The sequence below is a fragment of the Colobus angolensis genome, unplaced genomic scaffold (genome assembly GCF_000951035.1).
Source record: "Colobus angolensis palliatus isolate OR3802 unplaced genomic scaffold, Cang.pa_1.0 Scaffold244, whole genome shotgun sequence".
In the NCBI taxonomy this organism is placed as follows: Eukaryota; Metazoa; Chordata; class Mammalia; order Primates; family Cercopithecidae; genus Colobus; species Colobus angolensis.
Window position 1 is genome coordinate 1,898,766 of NW_012115644.1, and position 23,541 is coordinate 1,922,306.

The 23,541-nt window shown below is 38.1% G+C and overlaps 1 protein-coding gene across 2 annotated transcripts in view; it reads right to left on the reverse strand.

Annotated features, from left to right (window-relative positions):
* PAPSS1 (3'-phosphoadenosine 5'-phosphosulfate synthase 1) overlaps positions 1-23,541 on the reverse strand; it is a 108,969-nt gene that overhangs the window by 63,870 nt on the left and 21,558 nt on the right. The window contains exons 2-5 of one of the 2 annotated variants that reach the window (XM_011945720.1): positions 20,027-20,141; positions 12,694-12,929; positions 5,969-6,107; positions 1,240-1,358 (exon numbers count right to left, since the gene is read on the reverse strand). In XM_011945720.1, coding sequence (XP_011801110.1) covers positions 1,240-1,358; positions 5,969-6,107; positions 12,694-12,929; positions 20,027-20,141 — 609 coding nt within the window. Of the gene's footprint in view, positions 1-1,239; positions 1,359-5,968; positions 6,108-12,693; positions 12,930-20,026; positions 20,167-23,541 lie in introns of both variants that reach the window. The other variant, XM_011945721.1, reaches the window with a different exon arrangement.

A 23,541-nucleotide genomic window follows, 5' to 3' on the forward strand; every position in this document is an offset into this window, starting at 1 on the left:
ACAGGATTAGAACAAGAGTGCAGAAGTCATTTAAAAAGAAACCTACAAGGCAGAGATGACGAAGCATAAAACCTCCTGGGATGTCTCAGTGATCTGCAAATAATGATATCTGAACAGTAAATACAGAGAAAAACATCAAAGCATATTGATTTACATTATTTATATTTATTCAGCTACAATGTTTGGATAAAATAAATCAAATAGGAAGAAAAGTCCCACATTATCTACCTGGTAGATATAATGTGGAAAAAATCAAAGGCTAAATGTTTATAATATATTCAGACAAAGAAATTTCTTTAAAGTTGTATGTTGAATATATCCAGTAAGACAGACTAGATGAAAGAGGTTTAAAAGATACACTAGATGAAAGAGGTTTATTACAGGATTTTGTAGACCAAGGGGGGTTCGAACTCCAAAACCCGCAGTTAGGACAGAATGAGGAAAAATGATGCCTCATTTTCTGTGTACCCCTAGGTCAGGACTGAACAGCAAAGGGTGGATGCATGACAAGGTGACAGGGTAATCACTGACCCAAGACCTGTACCCACACAGACGCCAGATCCTCTCGAACTACAGTGAACTATGTGACCCTCCAACGAAAAGGGGAAAGGGGACTGAGGGTAGTATGGACAAAGCACAAGGGAAAGAAAACTTCTCAAAACCCAGACTAAAGTCTGAAGGAACCCTGCACTTTTTAGTGGGCCTGAGTACCCTGGAGAACATCAAGCCTCTTCATGCCTCCATATGCCCAGGCACCCAAAGCTCCTTATGTCCTAGAAACTTACATCCTCCACAGGTCCCTCTCTAGAATCCACCCATAAGGAGATCATCATGTTATCACAAGGAAAATGTGGGTGCTCTAAATGTCTAAGAAAAGTTAACTACTTTGTATACCTCAAATTGAAAAATATAACACTATCAAGTTACAGGACTGAACAATCATGGCTGGATTTTCTGTTAGGTATTTTTCTGTAGTAAAATTACTGGTAAAGTACAAGACTGTTTGACTCCTAAGCCTCCTGAGGTTTATACTGATGGCGATATTTCATATACCGCACATTCATGGTGTTCCCCACAACACCTCACACTGACATACAGACACAGAACACTGTTGGCATTTCAAAGCATTTAAAATATAAACGTCACTCAACATTAACACCACCATTTTTTTTTGGAGGGGGACGATTATGAGAGAGATATAATTTTTCTCTGATGATTCCTTCTTTCATCTTCTCTTACCCGTTCCTGTAGAAGTTCCACAACTTGCTGGACACAGTCATTTACATCACAGGAGTCTGTTTTCAGCACCAACTCAGGGGCTTCTGGCTTTTCATATTCAGAATCGATCCCAGTGAAACCTGTGAAAGGTACCAGGTAACAGAGTAGGGTGGAAAATAAAATTAAAATTGCTTTGTTTTTTCAGAGCAGACCTCTGCTACGTTGAAGTTAGGATCTGCGCTGTCCTCCAAGTCACAGGATTATAGTAATGAGGTGTCTTTCTTGGGAGATTTCTAATCAAACTTTTTTTTTTTCCTGTACTGGGGGCCATTTTAAACTGCAAAACTACCCAAAATAGCATAAAAATGTAAAAAATGTGGCACCAAATAGGCTGCACAAAGAAAAACTTTTTATAGTTTGAGAACTAAACCCAGAAGGCAAAGTGCTGTCTTGTCGATTTTCGCTGGGAACTGTGTCAGGTGTGTCGGACGTGCTGCACTGACCGTGAAAGTGCCAGGAGTATTGATGTGGAGATTACAAATACATTTTGTCAAGTAGGCAAATTCATAAATATTGAATTCACAAATAGTAAGAATCAATTCTGCTACTTTTGTCACCTTTTCTCTTTCTTTTTTGTCTTAAAAAAATACCCAAGTTGCCTGTGAAGATGTACGGAATTAATATCAGGTGATCCAAAGCATCTCAATTTCTCTACAGGACATGGACATAAAACCAAACCTGACAAGATTATTTTCTTCTCAATGCAAAAACAAACACTAAGTCAATCTGTCCGGTATATTCATAAGAATTATCCGTGGACAAATTGAAGCTCTGCAGGCTTCTTCTGCCATCAGATAACAAGTGTTAAGTCAAATCAACTACTATTTGCTTAAACTGAACATAAATAAGGATAGTAAATAGATCACAAAATAAATTACACAATCAAATATAATTTTAGTAATAACTACTATTTAGATTTTTCCTACGGTATATGTATTACCATATAACTGCTAAGGAAAGAGCAAATAGATGACAATCGTCCAGAGAGGGTTAGCCAAGTTAAAGATAGGCTATTCCTATCTTATACCCCTGACCTTACCTCACACGTAAGTCATTCAAGGCTTGTCTATCTTGGAAAGCTTAGGTCCCTCTTAGGTTAGAATGGTATGCATGAATTTAAAATCATTACCATTAATATTAAGAAATACAGCTAGCAAAAGAGTTCAATAATATATACTACAAACCTACAGCCCACTTATTTCATTTTTTTCTATTTCCTATTTCTAAGCATCCCCTGCAGTGCTGAACTCAAGAAAAAATTTCTGCATTACCAGTATTCCCATTTAGCAGTGGGTCACAAGAAAATGGCTGGGGAAAAAAAAAATCCGGTTAAGAACACTAATTCTTAAGCTCTGATTCTCAAATGCGACGATATACTGGAATTACCGGGTCCCACCCCAAGAGATTCTTATTTCACTGGTCTGGAGTACAGCCTTGGCACTGGATTTTTAAAAGTTCCCAGGGAAATGCTTACATGCAGCAAAGCTTGACAAGCACTGGGTTAGAAGAGGTGGCTTAACATTTTAGAAGCCCTGGAGTTCTCCTACTAGATAATTTATCCATAAGTGATTACAATGATAAATGTAAATTATGGGGAAAAACATATTTAAGTAGGTAATAAAAACTATCTTAAGTAGTCATCATGAAAATAATCAAGATAACATAATAAATGACACAAGGATATACTGACTGTCCAATAAATGTCATGTAAAGGTCTGTAACAGCCTGAGGCCCCGTGAATATACACAATCTTATCTGTCCTGGAATGTTTACCATTACAGCTTTGAAACAGAGTTGACAGGGAACTTATTAAGCACCATTTACAAGTAAAAGCTTTTTAAAAAAATAAGCGACTCTACAATCAGGAACTCCAGCACCATGGCAAACCTAAATATCAGTGTATGCATACAGACACACACACACACACATTAACCTAAGGAACATTTTATCAACCTCTACTCAGGGGAATATAGTCAACAATTGAGAAAGTAAACAAGAAACTGGACTAATACAAACATACTCCCAGTTAATAGAGTACAAACTGTAAGAGACTCAAGAGCATTGTGGACAAGGTCTTAGTCATCTTTGAATACCTGGCACCAAATACATACCTTGCAAACGGAAAGCTGAGGACTAAACTCTCACTTTTTATCTTGCCCCAATTCCTGTCTAAGGGGCCTAGGAAGTCATGCCCTACAAACCATAAATTTTCACCAGATAGGTTTTATTTAACCCTATATATCATGACTTCTTTTCCAACCAGACTCTGGCATAACATTGCAAGACAAGAAGAAAATCAAAACATTTTCCCCAAAACATATTTCTTTGCCATATTTTGAAATGGTCCTGCAAAGTTGTTTTTTGTGGGGGGAAATCTGCATCTTTAAAGAATCTTTATTAACAAAACTGTATTTTTTTCTTCCAGACCCTCCCAAAAGGGATTAAGATCTGAACAGGAAACATTTGTCATCTATTATCTCTAAGGGTAGCCACCGTAAGACTTCAAAAGAACTTTGGTCTCCACAATCTTTATCTTAACCTGAACATTCTCTTTCTATCAATCCCAGGTCTTTAGACAAACCCAACCAATTGTCAACCAGAAAATGTTTAAATTCACTTATATCCTAGAAGCCCCACGACAACCTGGCTTTGAGTTGTCCCACCTTTCTGGACCAAACCAATATATTTCTTTTATGTATTTGATTGATGTCTCATGCCTCTCTAAAATGTATAAAACCAAGCTATGCCCCGACCACCTTGGGCACATGTTCTCAGGACCTCCTGAGGGCTGTGTCATGGGCCACGGTCAATCGTATTTGGTTCAGAATAAATCTCTTCAAATATTTTACAAGAGCTCAACTCTTTTCGTCACGAAAGCATTGGCAAATGTGTGTTGAATATTCCACTCCCACTCCACCTTCTCATCCATCCAACAAGCATTAACTGTGTGTGTTACAGGTATATGCTTTGGGTGATGTACTGTGCTAAATTCTAAACACAAAAATGTTCACTATGATCTCCCTGCTCACAAGCAGCTTACTCCAGCCAGGATGACAAACCTTCTTCCCTCACCAATCCATTCTTGCAAAAACAACAAAACCAACTACAATTAAAATAAGTAAAAGGTTTAGACTTTATTTAGGATCCACCATTTTGCTTTTCTGTGCCAAATTTCTACACAAAGACTGATCTGAAAACTGGCCACTGAGACAGTAATATGGGAGTTGAAGGGTTAAACAGGTTTTCCTCCAATTGTCCTAAATTATTCTGGTCAAGTAGCCTGCTCTTTCTAAGTCAAGAAAGTAACAGCTTAATGGGGTAGAGGGTTGACAGGCAGGAGTCCCCATCAAGGAACTGATTCTCCATAGTCGCATTACCTGAGGTCAGCCTTGCCCATGGAACTAATGCTACCACAGCAGATGGAACTTGACCCAACTGCCAAAGCATTCCCAGGTCCAAATACAGAAGAACCCAGAATAACTATCATTTTCCTTCCCACTCTATCTTTTTCTTTTCAGGGCCAAAAACTGAATGCCAAAATCTATCATTGAGAGAGTTCCTGGGAGTTCCTGTGACAGTCTCAGGCTATCACATTCCCTGCTGGGAAGGCAAACTTAAAAGTTACCTGCAGTACTCACTGACTCCTAAACAATGCTATCTTTAGTTAGTTGTTTTTTTCTTTTTTTTTTTTTTTTAATACAGCAAGTCGTTTGTTTCTGTTAACAATAATAGAACAGGACAAGTCAAGGAATGTCTACAAGATAAATAGTATGATTGATATCAAAGGCCAGAGCAGAGCTGGGTTCTAAATTTATCCCTCAATGTCTAAATGTCCACCGCAGTTGAAACTCTGGGAAGCGGACCATAAAACCTAAAAAGCGAGGCATAGAGCTGTCCCTTAGTAATCATGTGGATTTGTTCCAGGACTCCCTGTGAATACCAAAATGTGAGGATGTGCAAGTCTCTTACATAAAATGGTGTACTATTTGCATATAACCTATGTTCATTCTCTTATATACTTTAAATCATCTCTAGATTACTTATACCTAGTACAATGTAAATGTTATATAAATAGATGCTATACTATATTTGTTATTTATACTATTTTTTAATTGCTGTATTATTTTATATTGTTTCTTCTGCAATATTTGCAATTCACGCTTGGTTGAAACTACACACGTGGAACCCACAGGTGTGCAGGGTCAGCTGTATATATTTTAATAGAATCAGTGATATGTTACTTCAATCTAATTCAACAATGGTACATGAAATGAATAAGGGACCATTCCAAGGATTGTGATAAAGTACAAGGCATTATCCTTGTCATCAAGATGCTTATCATTCAGGCATTTTTTCCAATAGCTATTGGATTTCCTCCATTTTCCCTGGAACAAAGAAAGTAGAATTGGTGGCAGCAGGCAACTGACGTCCAACTTAATGTTAAGCACCTGATTTTCTCAAGTAGGTTTTCACCAACTCCCAAGCCCCAACTCTGGCTACTGAACAGGATTCCAAAAGGATCAACAAGACTCATTTAGCCCAGCACCAGGCACTGCTGCTATGCCTGAGAGATAGAACAGTGTAATAAGGACTACATTCTCTCCTCAAGGAGCTCCAAGTTATTCTAACACTTCCAATCTCTTAGAAAATATCCTAAGCAAAGTGAAACTGGGAAGAAAATATTACTGACCTTTAATTTCTCCTGCCCGGGCTTTTTTGTAGAGTCCTTTGACATCCCTCTGTTCACAAACATGCAGAGGAGCATCAACAAATACTTCAAAAAACGGTAAACTTGCACCCTCATGAATCTGCCTTGCATTGTTGCGATCCTTAAAAAAATAAAAAATAAAAATAAATAAAAAATGATCACACAAATCAAAAAGGTACTATGTTAATACTACAAATGAGTAAAAAGTGCTTCTCATCTAATTTGGTGGGAAATAGACAAAATTTACGTTTTTAAATATAAACTGAAAAAAAATCCAAGAAATTATTAGGTTAATTCCTATTACTCGTGACAATTTTAAAAGGCATACTGTTCTACTAACCCAGAATACTGGGGAGTTACAGAAGGAAAACAATGAATGCACCACAAACTCTTTCACCCAAGTTCTATGTGGATCCTGAGCCAGAGCCCAGCTTGAATGCAGGTGTCATCACGCTTCTCTCTAATATCACATTCAAACCCAGCCTAAGCTGGCATGAAAACAACTGCACAAGAAAGATTCATTCAGAATCCTGAGGCTAGTTTCTTTGCCAAATGCAAGCCCCCTGCAGCCACTTCTCCTCTCTAACACTCCCAAAACTTAACTTTTCTGCTCCTAACTCCCAACTCTCTAGTAACCACCCTTGTAGTTCCCTCTAAACCCTCCCCACTCTGTCCTTTGGAACAATGTTTCCTTCATAAGTCAATCTTTTCTTCTTTCTGGTCTTCAAAACCTAATTCTCCCTCTGTTCCACATTTATACTCCATTAACCAAAATGTAGTTGCCAATATTTTCAAAGTTGGTGCCTGCAATTTCTACCATCCTTTTTCCACACAGCTCATTTTAGCATTTGCCACCTTCCTTGGTCCCTCTGACAATCCTTACATACTTCCACTCTGACCAGATGACCATACTTCATGTTTCAAAAAAAAAACAAAAAAACAAATCCCCAAGCATAAGATCTCAATCTCTTCTCTTTCAAGCAAAATCTCGTCTCTGTCCTACAAAATCTCTTCTCTGTCATACAAATTTATCTACATACTAATGATCCTTTTCTCCCTGCCACTTCTGTCTTCACATATTAGGAATTCCCTTTCCTTTCATGGCCTCCTACAGGACCTTGTTCAACCCAATCTCTCTACTCCATTTGAAATCTTCAGCATTCCCCCTTTGCTGGGTTTCCTGCTCCCCAGCAACAAACAAGTACAAGTCCCTTCATCCATTTAAAACAAATGAATGGCTAAGGGCAGTGGTGCAGCACGCTTATAGTCCCAGCTACTTGGGGAGGCTGAGGCAGGAAGATCACTTGAGCCCAGGAGTTCCAGGCTGTAACATACTACGACTGTACCTGTGAATAGTCACTACACTCCAACCTCAGTGACAGAGTGAGATCTTGTCTCTAAAAAAATTTTTTAGCGTAATGAACTAACAAATCATACAAAAACTTTTCCTTAACAACAGGTACTTTTCAGTATTTAAAATACCAGGCCTCTTTGCTGCTTTCCCACTGCTATGCCTATGGATGCCTATAATGTCATCCCTGATCTTTCCTAGGCAGACTCCACCTGGGCTCCTCCTACTTCACCCATCCCTTAACACTGGAGTTGCCCATACTCCCGCCACAGCCCACTGCTAACCTTACATAGTTCTTGCACATTTCTCTCAAGTGCCTTCACAGTATAAACTACAACACATATATCAACACTGAAGCTTGAACCCTGAACTCTGTCCTGAAATTAAACACACATGCCCAAATTCTTCCTATGTCCACCTGCATATACCACAGGTGCCAAAAACTAAGCATGTCCAAAACTAAATCCAGTCCCTTTTCTCTCAAGTTTGCATTCTCTCGTATACTTCCCAAATCAAGGAAGACCACACTACACACCCACAATCCTAAGAGTGGTTCCTTCCCTTTCTCATACATTAATTCAGTCACAAAGCCCTACAGATGTTACTTCTAAATAGTACACCAACGCAGTCTGCAATCTTTCCCTATTCCCTAGGTCAACCTCAATTCTCTTGTCTGAACAACCTCAACATATTACTGGTCTTCTGGCTTCTAACTTGAATATGCTCAAAGCCACAGTCTACACTGTGGCAAACGATGCAAATCTGACCATCTTACTCAACTCTTCAGAGACTCCCTGCCACCACTGGGGTAAAATCCAAGTTTCTTAATGTGAGGCATCAGCCCTATACCCGGCACCACCATTCTCAGTCTTGCACTTGATGATCTATTAATAATACTTGCTTGGTCAGATTGTTTCTACCTTAGGCCTCCCCACGCCACAACCCCACCCCTACCAGCAAATACTCAACCCCTCTCTTCTGGATAAACCAATGTGCTTCCTCACAGCACATCTCCATGGTGACCTCCTCCAAGAAGCCTTCCCTGCATGCTCAGGCTGATGAGGCTCCTTGCTTTCTCAGGGTTCTCAGAATACTCACTATATATGATCATAGATCTTAGTCCAGTATATTAAAATCATCTCATTAGCTTTACAATGTCAGTGTCTGGAACAGCAATTAAGCTATGATCTTACTATTCTAACTATTCTTTTAAAGGACAGTGTCACCGAGTTTCTATCCATGGCTCTCATCTTATTATATACTCTTCTGTATCTAATCGTCCTCATCTAGGTTTCAACTAATAAAGTTAATGATTCCTAAATCTAGATCTCAATCCTACACAACTTTTCTAAACTCTAAAACCATTTCCTAGATGGCCCAGTGGTAATCTCCACTTAGACACTCCACTAGCACTTCAAACATAATCCACCAAAAATGAAATGCGCATGTCCTCCCCTCCTATCCTGTACTTCATAACTCAATCATACCAACCTTTATTCAGAAAGCACCATACTTCATTCTGAGTCCCCCCCACCAACAATCAGCAATCAAGCAGGAACCAGGTTTTGCTGATGCTACTCAAGCCTCAAGAGCCCTCAAATACGACCCCATCGTTACTAGTCTCATTGCTGCTGCTCAAGTTCACACCCTCTTCCCTGAAGGAGCTGGTGCTACCACAAGCCTCCTGGTTAGTCTCTTACCTCCAGACCATTCTCATTCCAGGCTTCAAGGATGACCTCACTCAAATGCAAACCCAATGACACCAATCTCTGTTATAATCTCAAACTATTAACTCCTTTTGGGGCAAAATTCTTTCTGAACAGTCCAGAAGTCACCACTTAGCCTCTGCAAATCGATCAGCTACATCTCCCCTCACAATCATCTTTCACAGCAGTCACAGCAACTTACCTACAGTTTCCCAAAAAAAACAGTCTCACATTCCATTGAGCATACTGTACTGTCTCCTCTGTTTGAAATAGTTTTCTCCCTCTGGTCTAACTAGTATACTCTGATTCATCCTTCAAGACTCATTTCAAGCAGCAGCTCCTCTGTGAATCTTCCATAACACCTTTCATATGTATCTACTTCATCACTTGCCTCAAGATACTATAACTCTTCACATCTCTGCATTCCCACCAGACTGCCAACTCCTTAAGAATAGGAACTATCAGGTTTATTTTTAGAACCAATATGCTCAGTTCAGTGGTTGACATGGAAATACCCAATAAACATCTCTTGAATGAACAAATATAATCGTGACTGTACGGAAAAATACACATGTCCTGTATTACATGTTTCAATCCAAATATTTTCATGGATTTTCAGATGCCCTAAACATAGTCCAAACCTCATTCTTAGTGCCTTTATAGATGAGGTCAACAAAGATTTTGCTCCACACTATGCAATCAAGGAGGCCGCAAAGAAGATCAGCACATACTCTTAGAGACCCAGGTGTCTGCTGACAGTGCTCCATAACAGGTATTATAGACCTCCCCTTTTCCGAGAGCTGCAAGATTCCCACCAGAAGGTATAAGAATGCCAATATCATATTTTTATGACAATTGTGTATATCCAAGGATTCAGGAACTCTAAATAACTCTTACTATGCTCCTATTATTTAAACACTTTAAACTGACATATTGGCAATGATCCAAGGGTTTCAAGAAATGGTTTTTACAAAATGTTTTAGGACTCCTGCCATGGTTCAATTAAGCGAACCTGTGTAAATAATACTCAATCTAACACTTATCCATAATTCTTACAGGTCAAATCTTATTTTTTTTTTAAAAAGTCCAAGTAACCATAAAAATTCATGATACAGTACTAAAATTGTGCTAATACATTACATTTATTGAATAGTTATTACATGCCAGGCACTGTGCTAAGGCTTTAAATACATGACTTACTTACGTAATCTTCAGAGCAACCCTATGTTGCAGGCATTACTTGAACTGAGGGAGGTTAAGTGTGCTGGCCAAGGCCACAGTAGCAATAACTGGCAGAGCTGAGATTTCAGCCCCTTTGTTTCTTTGGAGTTTCAACTCCAAAGACCCTGCCTCTCACCTCTATACTAACTCGCTTATTCACTGATATCAGGGCTTCCCAAGGGAGTATGCTATTATCCAACAAACACTAATCATATAATATGGTCCAAGAGCCAGGCTTAGCATCAAGATTACAAAGGCGAGTAAGACGCGGTCCCAGCTGTCAAGGAGACAGTGGAGTTTTGAGGCAGCATAGCATCGAAGCTCAGGAGATGCACTATCTGGGTGCAAACCTTTGCTCTTCTACAAGTATAGTGTGTGACCTTGGGCAATGCACACCTTTGTTTCCTTGTCTCCCCACTAGGAGACAAGAATTACTTTAGTTAATTCACAGAAAAACGCTCTAGCAGTTATCAGAACACAGTAAAGTGTTCAATAAATGTTAATATTACTATCACTACAGCTACTATCAGTATCACCAGTCAATGAACTGAGTTTTTAAAAATAACATATGCATACCTACAACCATCTGATCTTTGACAAACCTGACAAAAACAAGCAGTGGCAAAGGATTCCGTATTTAATAAATGGTGCTAGGAGAACTGGCTTGCTATATGCAGAAAATTGAAACTGGACCCTTTCCTTACACCATATGCAAAAATTAACTCAAGATGGATTAAAGGCTTAAATATGAAACCCAAAACTATAAAAACCCTAGACGAAAATCTAGGCAATACTATTCAGGACACAGGCATAGGCAAAATATTTCATGACAAAAACATCAAAAGTAATTGCAATAAAAGCAAAATTTGACAAATGGGATCTAATTAAACTAAAGAGCTTCTGCAGAGAAAAAGAAACTATCATCACAGTGAACAGACAACTTACAGAATGGGATCAACAAGGAACTTAAGCAAATTTACAAGAAAAAAAACATTAAAAAGTGGGCAAAGGATATATGAACAGACACTTCTCTTAAGAAGACATACATGCAGCCAATCAATATGAAAAAAAGCTCAACATCACTGATCATTAGACAAATGCAAATCAAAACCACAATGAGATACCATCTCACACTAGTTAGAATGGCTGTTATTAGAAAGTCAAGAAACAATAGATCTTGGTGAGCTAGGGGAGAAAAAGGAATGCTTTTACATTGTAGATGGGAGTGTAAACTAGTTCAACCATTGTGGAAGACAGTGTGGTGAACCCTCAAAGACCCAGAGGCAGAAATACCACTTGACGCAGCAATCCCACTACTGGGTATATACCCAAAGGAATATAAATCACTCTATTGCAAAGATACATGCATGAGTATGTTCACTGCAGCACTATTCACAATAGCAAAGACATGGAATCAACCTAAATGCCCATCAATGATAGACTGGATAAAGAAAATGTGGTACATATATATCATGGAATACTATGTAGCTAAAAAAGGAATGATATCATGTCCTTTGCAGGGACACGGATGGAGGTGGGAGCCATTATCCTCAGCAAACCAACACAGAAACAGAAAATCAAACACTATATGTTCTCACCTATAAGTGGGAGCCGAATAATCAGAACACATGGACACATGAGGGGAACAACACACACTGGTGACTGTTGTGGGTGGGGATGGAGAACATCAGGAAGAATAGCTAATGGATGCTGGGCTTAATACTTAGGTGATGGGATGATCTGCGTAGCAAACCACCATAGCACACGTTTACCGATTTAACAAACCTGCACATATAGTCCTGAACTTAAAATAAAAGTTGAAGAAAATAACATAAAGTGTTAAGGTACCTAACCTAAGTCTCAATGTATGGCTAGAAGTCAGCTAACAATGTGAGGGAGAAGAGTGCTTTCCAGGCAGGGAGGAAACAAAAATCCTGATACAAGAAATGACATAATTTTTTCAGAGAAATACACAAACATGGTTTGTTGTTGCTGCAATCTCTAAAATAAGAGGAACTATGATGCAAGCTAAGAACAATGAATTCTGAGCAAAGAAGCCATGGTAGGGCACATGTTAAGAAACTTAGATTTTCTCCGGAGTATGACATCTGTCAAGCATTCACTATAGGTTTACTGAGTCGAAAAGTCGAGCTTGAAATAATTTGGCCATTGGCTTGAATTCAACCACTGTGTTATACTTCAGGGCTTTTTAAAAAGCAGGTTTTATCAAAACCGGATTTACTTAGAAAGTCACAGCATAGAAATGTTTTAGGTTATTTTAATCCTGTGTTTGAGGAACAAAGAGATGGTAGCTGGGGAGGAGCAGAGTTAGCCTCAAAGCACATATCAATGTTTAAAGTATGTGCTTTGCCTGATATCATATTTTTAGTAAATGTAATCAGAAAGGCAATGGCACAAAAACCACATACCTGAGTATAAGGTGATATGAAACTTGTGATGCACACTAAGCCAGCATCTGCAAACAGTTTAGCAACTTCTGCGATGCGTCGAACATTCTCTTCTCTGTCTTCAGGACTAAAGCCAAGATTTTTATTGAGACCTTGACGAATATTGTCACCATCCAGAGTGTAGCATGGAATACCATGGCAAACCAGGTACTCCTCCAAAGCCATGCTCACAGTAGTCTTTCCTGCTCCAGACAAGCCTAAAATTAAACAGTCCAAACAGATTTCACGTGTAAAGTTAGAAGGATAACTACGTAGTAATACTTTTTCTTTTTTTTTTTTTTTCCAGAAACAGGGTCTCGCTCTGCCACCCAGGCTGGAGTGCAGAGGCTGCATAGCGCACTGCAGCCTCAAACTCCTGGACTCAAGAGATCATGCCTCAGCCTTCTGAATAGCTGGGACAACAGGCACATGCCACCACATCCAACTTATTTTATTATTCGTAGAGACAGAATTTTCAATATGTTGCTCCAGCTGGTCTCAAACTCCTGGCCTCAAGAGATATAAAAAATTTTAATCACAGGACTAAATACATTCATTATGCACAGCAATCTCTCAGTAATGTTCTTATCTAATATTTCTCTTTAAGATTTACTTCTTACCTAGGAAAATATCTACAGTTTCAACATAATAAGAGTTTAATGAAATATCTATGAGCAAAGGTATCAGAAATCACTGATAAACTTCAAAAAGGCTGAACTAATTTTATTAGCAGACATGGTTGGGAATTCACTTTGTCCTCTCATTACCACTTTTCTAAAGCAGCATGCCAAATTTTAAAACAAAGTCATATGTCCAAATTATTTCTGGTGAGGGAAGAAAAATAAAGGACAAAAGTAAGAAATGTTACAAAGGTACCTCCATTTTCCTAGATCATCAGCACTCACAAACCACCTTGATACAACTATCTGAGAGTCCAATTTATAATATAATTAATCTTAATAGAACACCCTCATCTCAACTCACCTTCCTATACCAACAGTGTTTACTCAGTAAACAAGGAGGAGAAGGAAAGAGTACATTTATGCACAATTACTTGCCAACTTGCCAAGTGTCATAACCAAGATACTTCTAAAGCAAGATATAAAATACTAAAGTCTAATGTACCAATGCTCTTGAAAGAATTCATGGTAGTACAGAAGGCTAACTGGAATAAAAAAAATAGAGAGGGCTCTTTTTTGGTTCCATATGAAATTTAAAGTAGTTTATTTCTAATTCTGTAAGAATATCAAATGATAGTCTGATGGGAATAGCATTGAATCCATAGATTACTTTGGGCAGTATGGCCATTTTCACGATACTGATTCTTCCTATCCATGAGGTTGGAATTTTTTTCCATTTGTTTGTGTCCTCTATTATTTCCCTCAGCAGTGGTCTATAGTTCTCCTTGTCCTTCACATCCCTTGCAAGTTGTATTCCTAGGTATTTTATTCTCTTTGTAGCAATTGTGAATGGGAGTTTATTCATGATTTGGCTCTCTGCTTGTCTATTGTTGGTGTATAAGAATGCTTGTGATTTTTGCACATTGATTTCGTATCCTGAGACTTCACTGAACTTATTTATCAGATTCAGGAGTTTTGGGACTAAGACTATGGGGCTTTCTAAATATAGAATCATGTCATCTGCAAACAGAGACAATTTGACTTCCTCTCTTCCTATCTGAATACCCTTTATTCATTTTTCTTGCCTGATTGCCCCGGCCAGAACTTCCAATACTATGTTGACTAGAAGTGATGAGAAAGGGCATCCTTGTCTTTTGCTGGTTTTCAAAGGGAATGCTTCTGGCTTTTGTCCATTCAGTAAGATATTGGCTATAGGTTTGTCAAAAATAGCTCTTATTATTTTGAGATATGTTCCATCAATACCTAGTTTATTGAGAGTTTTTAACATAGATGTTGGATTTTATCAAAGGCCCTTCCTGTGTCTATTGAGATATTCATGTGGTTTCTGTCATTGGTTCTATTTATGTGATGGATTGCATTTACTGATTTGCGTATGTGGAGAAAATTTTTGCAATCTACCCATCTGACAAAGGTCTAACATCCAGAATCTATAAGGAACTTAATACACAAGAAACAACTCCACCAAAAAGTGGGCAAAGGATATGAACAGACACTTCTCAAAAGAAGACATTTATGTGGCCAACAAACATATGAAAAAAAGCTCAGCATCACTGATCAATAGAGAAATGCAAATCAAAACCACAATGAAATACCATCTCATGCCAGTCAGAACGACTATTACTAAAAAGTCAAGAAACAACAGATGCTGGAGAGGCTGTGGAGAAACAGGAACGCTTTTACACTGTTGGTAGGAAATGTAAATTAGTTCAACCATTGTGGAAGACAGTGTGATGATTCCTCAAGGACCTAGTACCAGAAATACCATTTGACCCAGCAATCCCATCACTGGGTATATACCCAAAGGAATATAACTCATTCTACTATAAAGATACATGCACATGTATGTTTATTGCAGCACTATTTACAAATAGCAAAAACATGGAACCAACCCAAATGTCCATCAATGATAGACTGAATAAAGAAAATGTGGTACATATGCACCATGGAATACTATGCCAGCCATAAAAAGGAATGAGATCACGTCCTTTGCAGGGACACGGATGGAGCTGGAAGCCATCATCCTCAGCAAACTAGCACAGGAACAGAAAACCAAGCATCCCATGTTCTCCCTCATAAGCAGGAGCTGAACATATAGACACAGGGAGGGGAACAACATACACTGGGGCCTGTCGTCGGGAGGGCGGCGGGGTGGGAAGGGAAGAGGAGGGAAAGCATCAGGATACATAGCTAATGCATGTGGGGCTTAAAACCCAGATGATGGGTTAATAGGTGCAGTGAACCACCATGCCACACGCTTGTAACAAACCTGCACGTTCTACACATGCATCCCAGACCTTAAAGTAAAATTTGAGAGCATCGATATAGTGTCAGTTGCTTTATACATTAAAAACCGATATTAATGACTATAGCCAGCTGCATTTTCCAAAGATGGCTGCAACTGAATATCCCATCCTACAAGTGTCTACAATGTGACTTTACTACTGTCACATCAAGAGGTACTAATTCCCTGCCCTGAAATGTGGGCTGGCTTTAGGGCTTACCCGTAGCCAAAAGAATGTACTGAAATAGTGACACGATGATGTGTGACTACTAAGGCTAGGTCAGAAAATGCTATGCAGCTTTTCTTTGATCACTTAATTTGGGAGACGCCAGTGACTCAATCCCTCGAGACCACTATGCTAACGTGATCCCAAGCAGGTGTACAAGCCAGTCTCAGCCCGCTAAGCTCCCAGCTGACAACCAGCAGCATCTGAGTAAGTCATCTTGGATATTCAGCCCACCTGAAACTTCAGATGGCTGTGGCCCAGGCCAGCATGACAACAACCAAGCAAGACCTAAGCAAAGCTGCCTATCTGAGCCCTCTTAAATCCCTTACCTTCAAAATGGTAAGCAAAGTTAAATGCCGATTGTTTTACAACACTGGGTTTTAGGCAAATTGTTACACAGTAACAGTAGGTGGAACAAAGGGACGGTGGCTGGGGTGAAAGAAGCTGTTCTTGATTTCTTCTGAATTGTTTTTAACCACCAATTGAGCACCAAGTATCAGGGAAAAAAAATCTGAAACTCTAAACTTTTATACAACAAAAACAACCTAAATTATAATAAACATGTCTGTTCATATATACATGTGTATTTATATGTTTTAAGCGCATATTTAATTTGAAACAAAGAATAAGCACTGTTGAAATTGAATTACTGACATAAACAGTTTCAGTTAATAATTACAGTCAACAGAGCAGTCAGAGGAAATTGATAATACAAGATAAGCAATCCAAATCTAAGATACGGATAACTGGTATACCTGAAGAGTAGAAACCAGTTCTACTGGGTTGAATAGTGTTCCCCAAATATTCACGTCCACCCAGAACCTCAGAAGGTGACCTTATCTGAAAATAGTCTTTACAAACACAATCAAAGTTAAATTAAGAGAAGGTCATACTAGATTAGGGTGGACCCTAAATCCAACAGCTGGTGTTATTACAAGGCTATAAGACAAAAGCAGAGATTGGAGTGATTCATCCACACACCAAGGACTGCCAGGCACCAGCAGAAGCTAAGAGGGGAACAGAACAGATTCTCCCTCAGCACTTACCAGAGGAACCAACCTCACCACAAACTTAATTTCAAACTTCTAGCCTCCAGAACTGTGGGAGAATAAATTTCTCCCTCCCGTTTTGTGGTTAATTTGTTATGACAGCCCTGGGAAGTTAATATACCAACCAATGTAGAAACACAAAACAACAAAATTTCTCTAAAATAAAATCTGATAAAAAGTGAACCATGTCTAGGAAAACAGTATACAAAAATCACTCAATACCTTGGGCAGATCCAGGTTAAGCATCTGAATTGCAAGAAAAAAACAAATCTTGACTTCCATGTCCAACATCATTATCAAAAAACACACATATATGAAGGCTACAGAAGATCTGACACCACAACTGACAAGTTTAATCTATTATACAGAATACTGCACCCATCAGGGGAATACATATTCTTTTCAAATACACGTTTATGAAAACTACAAGTTTTCCAGGTCCACGTGGGAGGAGCTTGAAAGTCACCACTACATCCGAACAAGTAAAAACCTGAACAGAATAACTCTTCTTGGATCCATAAGCGAGGGGAGGACAAGGAGCAAACCACTGCCTCCATGAATGGGGAGACAGGCAAATGCAGGGAGTGACGATTGACTGGAGCAGAGACTCACTGTGGGGAAAAGTGCTGTGGGAACCAGGGTCACACAGAAAAACCTAAACTGTAATTGATGAATGAATTAAGGCTCAGTGTGGACAACTCTGAGAGTTAAAAATTTCAAAGGAATCTAGTTATAGGGAGGTCCCCACAACATTGTGAGTTTCACCTCCAGGAGCTCAATCAGGTTCTCACAGTAAGTACTGAAGAAAAATCCCCAAGTGCTTCCATTCTGAAATATACCAGAGCACCAGATTTTTTTTAACAAGGACTGAACTCAGAAGAAACTATTTAACCAAAGCCTAAACTGCTGAGGTTTTATCGGAACCTAACTGACCTGGGGGAAGGGAAATACCAACTCCAGCCAACTCTAGCCATCCTGTCCCAGTTGAAGGCATAGGGTCAGGGCAAGGTGATGACTGAAAACTTATTACATACTAGACCATAGAGCAAGTACCAAAAAATCAGATAAGCTTTATTTATAAGTATCATTAGTGATGAAATAAATGGAAAATACCATGTTTAAGAAAAAGAGTACCCAATATTCTAAAGATCAATTTTCCCCCAAAATTAACCTTAGATACAATGCAATCCCAAACTAAATAACAACAGAGTTCTGGGGAATTGCTTAATCTATTGCAAGATTCAGACAACACTAAGAGCCAGAAAAAAAAAAAAAAGGAAGTCACAATGAAAAAAAAAAGGCAACACTGCTGATAAAGAACAAGGTAAGAGGACTTAACTCCCCTGTCTTTCAAGATTTATAAAAATATAGTAACTAAGAAATGTGGCATGAACAGAGGAACAGACAAATATATCAATGGGACAGAGCACAGGGCCCACACATAAGTGGAGACCTGATAACAGAGCAGACACTGCAGATCAGAGAAAAAAGATACCCTCATCAATCTATGTTCTTGGGACAAGTGATTATTCACATGGAAAAAAACGAAAATGAATCTGTACCTCACACTATACACAAAAATCAACTGCAGATAAGGACCTAATTGAGAAAGACAAAAGCCTCTATTTCCCTGTATTTTTACAGGGAAATAAATAATTCCTTAGTCATCCAAATGAAAAAAGGAAAGCTCCTAAAAAGAAAAAGCTTAATGCAAGAAGACAACAGAGTACTGTTTTTAAAATTCCAAGACCAAGAAAGTATGAACCAAATATGTATTTTACCCAGCCAAGTTGGCATGAAAGATAGTCAGACATTCTCAAACATAAAACATCCAGGAGTTCAGAACCTAATGGAAGGCCACCTTGCAAAAATTATTTAACAAGGAAATACAGACAATTAAGACCATTCAAATAAAGAGCTCGTGAGTGAACATGTCATAGTAAAAGAACCAATGGTGAGCTACCAACTACTGACCCATTAAGTACTATAAACCTTGGCAATAAAAACGTAACAATTTAACAACTGTCTGGAATTAAGAATGAAGAAATGGGAAGAATGGGAGAGTGTACCTGCTTTCATACAAAAACAAACAGACCTGTCTAAAAATGAAACATGATTAAAAAAAAAAGAGTAACTTCTTTGCCAATCAGCACAAATTTTTAAGAACTGGTAACAACCACTGTTGACAAAGACACTGGGAAATAAACACCCTCCCATACTGCTGGTAGGAGAGTAAATGGGGATAAAATTGTAGTGGGCAATGTGGCAAAATGTATCAAAATTTTAAATATAATTCATAGAAGTGAAAGCATCCATCATTTTTAAAGCTACTTCAAAATCTGTATCAATTCAGTCACTCACTAGCCTGCTATGACTAGACCAAAAGACAGACTCTATGGAAACTAACACAATAGAAACAATCAAAGGCCAAAGCAAAAGCTGAATAATAGAAATTCACTTTGTGAAAATTCTTACCACTCATTTTTTCTGGTTATACCATGCTATGGTTTGAATGTGTCTCTCAGAGTTCATGTGTTGGAAACTTAATCCTCAATGCAACAGTGTTGAATGATGTGGTCTAACCATCTATAAAAGGGATTGAGGCTGTGAGTTCAATCTTTTGCTCTTTCTCACTATGTGACTCCTTCTGCCATATTACAGACATAGCAAGAAGGCCCTCGCCAGATGCTAGTCCCTCAATCTTGGACTTCTCAGCCTCCAGAACTACCAGAAATAAATTTCTATTCATATAAATTACCCAGTCTCTGGTATTCTGTTACAACAGCATTAAATAAACTAAGACGTATACGGTTTTCACTGTTAGCTTCTTAGAGCAGAATCCAGATCTTATTTGCACTCAGAAGTGTGTAGAATGTAATGTAGTATCTATGAAAAAGTAGTTTTAAGGTGTATTGTAGTTTTTACCTTTATTTAACAGCAATCCTATAAAAGAACAAAAAAAATTACAAGAAATGTTATTTAGCAACTATGTCAGTTATACGTCATGATGCTCCAAATACAAGAACAGAGCTCAAAATTTAAATATGCCTATGCCTAGTCCAAGGTTACTTATACGCACTATTTTTAAAATAAATTGCTTTATCTCTCTTGACCATACCTGTTAGCCAAACCGTGCAACCACGAAAGCCACCTCTGGTCCCCACCACCTGACCTCTCTTATTCCTGCTGACATGATGGGCTTGGTAGGTGACATTAGTTGCTCTCTGCATTCCCTAGAAAAAAAAGAAAAAAAAAATTCTAGTTTACATGAGTCCTTTAAAAGGCAAACACATATTCCTTGCAAACACACAAAACTCCATGTAACATGCCAAAAGCAAAGAAAAATATAAAACAGTTTTTTTTTTCCTTAGAGTACTGGCATGGTGTTTACTGCTTTATACATGCCAACTGATTTAATCCTCACAGCAACCCAAGGACATAAGTACTCGTACTACTAAGGTTTCACAGACGAAGATTTTAAATCTGAGAAACAGTAAATAACTTGCTCGAGATTCCAAAACTAGTGAGTGGCAGACTCCAGAGCCTAGTCTTTTCACACATTCATTTATTCATTCATCCATTCAGACAGTATCTACTGAGGCCCTACTAGTATGCCAAGTGAGTAAAACAAAACCACTATCCTCAATTAGCCTACATCCCACTGGGGAACAATATAAACCAATAAAACTTAATTACAACATCAAAGAGTGGTAAGTGCCCAGAAAAATAAAATAGGGTAAAAAAGGAAACAGAGATGGGGAACGAGTGCCTCTTTAGAGAGGACGATCAAGAAATGCTAAGAGGGTGACATTTGAGTAGACTCCCAAAGAAAGTGTGAAAGAGATGCCTATGGGTATCATGAGATAGCTACTTCTGAAATGAATAAAGTAGAATGCACTGGTTATAACTTCATGTTCTCCCAAAGCTGCTTAAAAAAAAAGCATAAAATTACATAGGCCTCAAAGTATCTAAACAGGCTTTCCTCCAAAGAAGATATACAAATGGTCAATAAGCCACATTATTTAAATAATATTCAACATCATTAGCCACCAGAGAAATGCAAACCAAAACCACAGTAAGATATCACTTCACACCCACTAGGATAGCTGTAATAAAGACAGATAATAACAAGTACTGGTGAGGATATGGAAATACTGGAATCCTCATACATTGGTTGTTGGGAATATAAAACAGTACAGTCATTTTAGAAAACGGCAGCCCCTCAAAATGCTCAATACAGAGTTATCATATGACCAAACAATCCCACACCTGCATTATACTCACAAGAAATGAAAACATGACCACATAAAACTTGTACATACATGTCCATAGCAGCATTTTCAGAAACACATTGTTATTATCATTACCATGTTGTACAACAGATCTTTCGAACTTATTCCTTGTATCTAAATAAAATTTTGTACCCTCTAATCAACATCTCCTCCAACCATCCTCCTCGACCCCCACTCCACCCCAAACCTCACAGTCCCTGATAAACACCATTCACTCTCTACTTCTACATGTTCAACTTTTTTAGATTCCACATATAAGTGAGATCACACGGTATTTCTCTTTCTGTGCCTGGCTTATTTCACTTAACATTATCATCCATGTGGTGACAAAAAGGATTTTTATCATTTTCAAGACTGAATAGTATCCCACTGTGTAAATATACCACTTTTTTTATCCATGTATCAACTGATGAGCACTTAGGCTGATTTCATATCTTGACTATGGCAAATAGTGCTGCAATTTGCAATTAACATGAGAATGTAAGTATCTACTCCACATACTGATTTCACATCCTTTCATTATATACCTAGTAGTGGGATTGCTGGATCATATGGTAGTTCTACTTATAATTTTTTAAGGAACCTCCATACTGATTTCCATAATGGCTATACTAATACTCCTGCAACAGCATACTAGGATTTTCTTTTCTCCCATCCTCACCAACACTTTTGTCTTTTTTATAATAGTCATTCTAACAGGTGTGAGGTGATAGTTCATTGTGGTTTTAATTGCATTTCCCTGATGATTAGAGAAGTTGAGCTGATGATTAGAGAAGTTGAGCCTTTTTTCATATACCTGTTGGCTATTTGTCTAACTTCTTTTTAGGAATGCCTATTCAGATCCTTTGCCCATTTTTTAATTGCATTGTTTTCTTGCCATTGAGTTGTTTGGCTTCCTATTCTGGATATTAATCCCTTATCAGATGTATGGTTCACAAATATATTCTCCCATTCTGTAGGTTGTCTCTTCACTCTGTTGATTGCTTCCTTTGCTGTACAGATGATTTTTAGTTTGATGTACTCCCATCTGTCTATTTTCATGTTTGTTGCCTGTACTTTTGGAGTCATATCCAAAAAAAAAAATCACTGCCTAAACTAGTGTCATAGAACTTTTTTCCTACTTTTCTCCAGCAGTTTTAATTTCTGGTCTTACATATAAATCTTTAATTCACTTTTTTTTTATATGAGGTGAGATAAGGGTCTAACTTCATTCTTCTTCATGCAGATATCCAGTTTTCCCAACACCATTTATTGAAGACTGTCCTCTCCCCATCATGTATCCTTGGCACCTTTGTCAAAAATCAATTAAATATAAATCCATATATTTGTATCTGGGCTTTCTGCTCTGTTCTATGGTTTATATGTCTGTTTTTATGACTGTATCACGCTGTTTTGATTACTACAGCTTCAGAGTATGTTTTAAAGTCAAGTAATGTAATGCCTCCCGCTTTGTTATTTTTGCTCGATTGCTTTGGTTATCTGGGGTCTTTTGTTTCACAGAAATTTTACAATCGCTTTCCATACAAATTTTAGAATTGCTTTTTCTATTTCTGTGAAGAATCCTTGGACTTTTTATAGGGATTGCATTGAATCTGCAGATCTCTTTTAGTATGGACATTTTAACAATATTAATTCTTTCAATCCATGAACACATATGTTTCCATTTATTTCTGTCTTCAATTTTTTTCATCAATGTTTCACAGTTTTCAGTATACAGGTCTCTTACTTCCTTGGTTAAATGTATTCCCAAGTATTTTATTTTTCTGGTAGCTACTATAAATGAGATTGTTTTATTTCTTTTATAGGTACTTCATTGTTAGTATATAAAAACACTACTGGTTTTCTAATGTTGAGTTTGTATTCTGCATCTTTACTGAATTTATTTATTCTAACAGTCTTTTGGTGAAATCTTTAGGGTTTTCCACATATTTAAAACCATGTCATCTGCAAACAGGAACAATTTAACTTCTTTTCCCAATTGGATGCCTTTTATTTATTTCTCTTGTCTAAGTGCTCTGTCTAGGACCTCCAGCACTACGCTGAATAGAAGTGGCAAGAGTGGGCACCCTTGTTGTGTTCCTGATCTTAGAGGGAAAGCTTTCGACTTTTCCTGTTTTTCCACTGAGTATGATGTCAGTTGTGGGCTTGAAATATATAGTCCTTACTGCACTGAAGTATATTCCTTCTTTTCCTAATTTGTTGAGAGTTTTTATCATAAGAGATTAATGAATTCTTTCAAATAACTTTTCTGGGGGGGCGGAGCAAGATGGCCGAATAGGAACAGCTGCAGTCTCCAACTCCCAGCGCGAAGGACACAGAAGACCGGTGATTTCTGCATTTT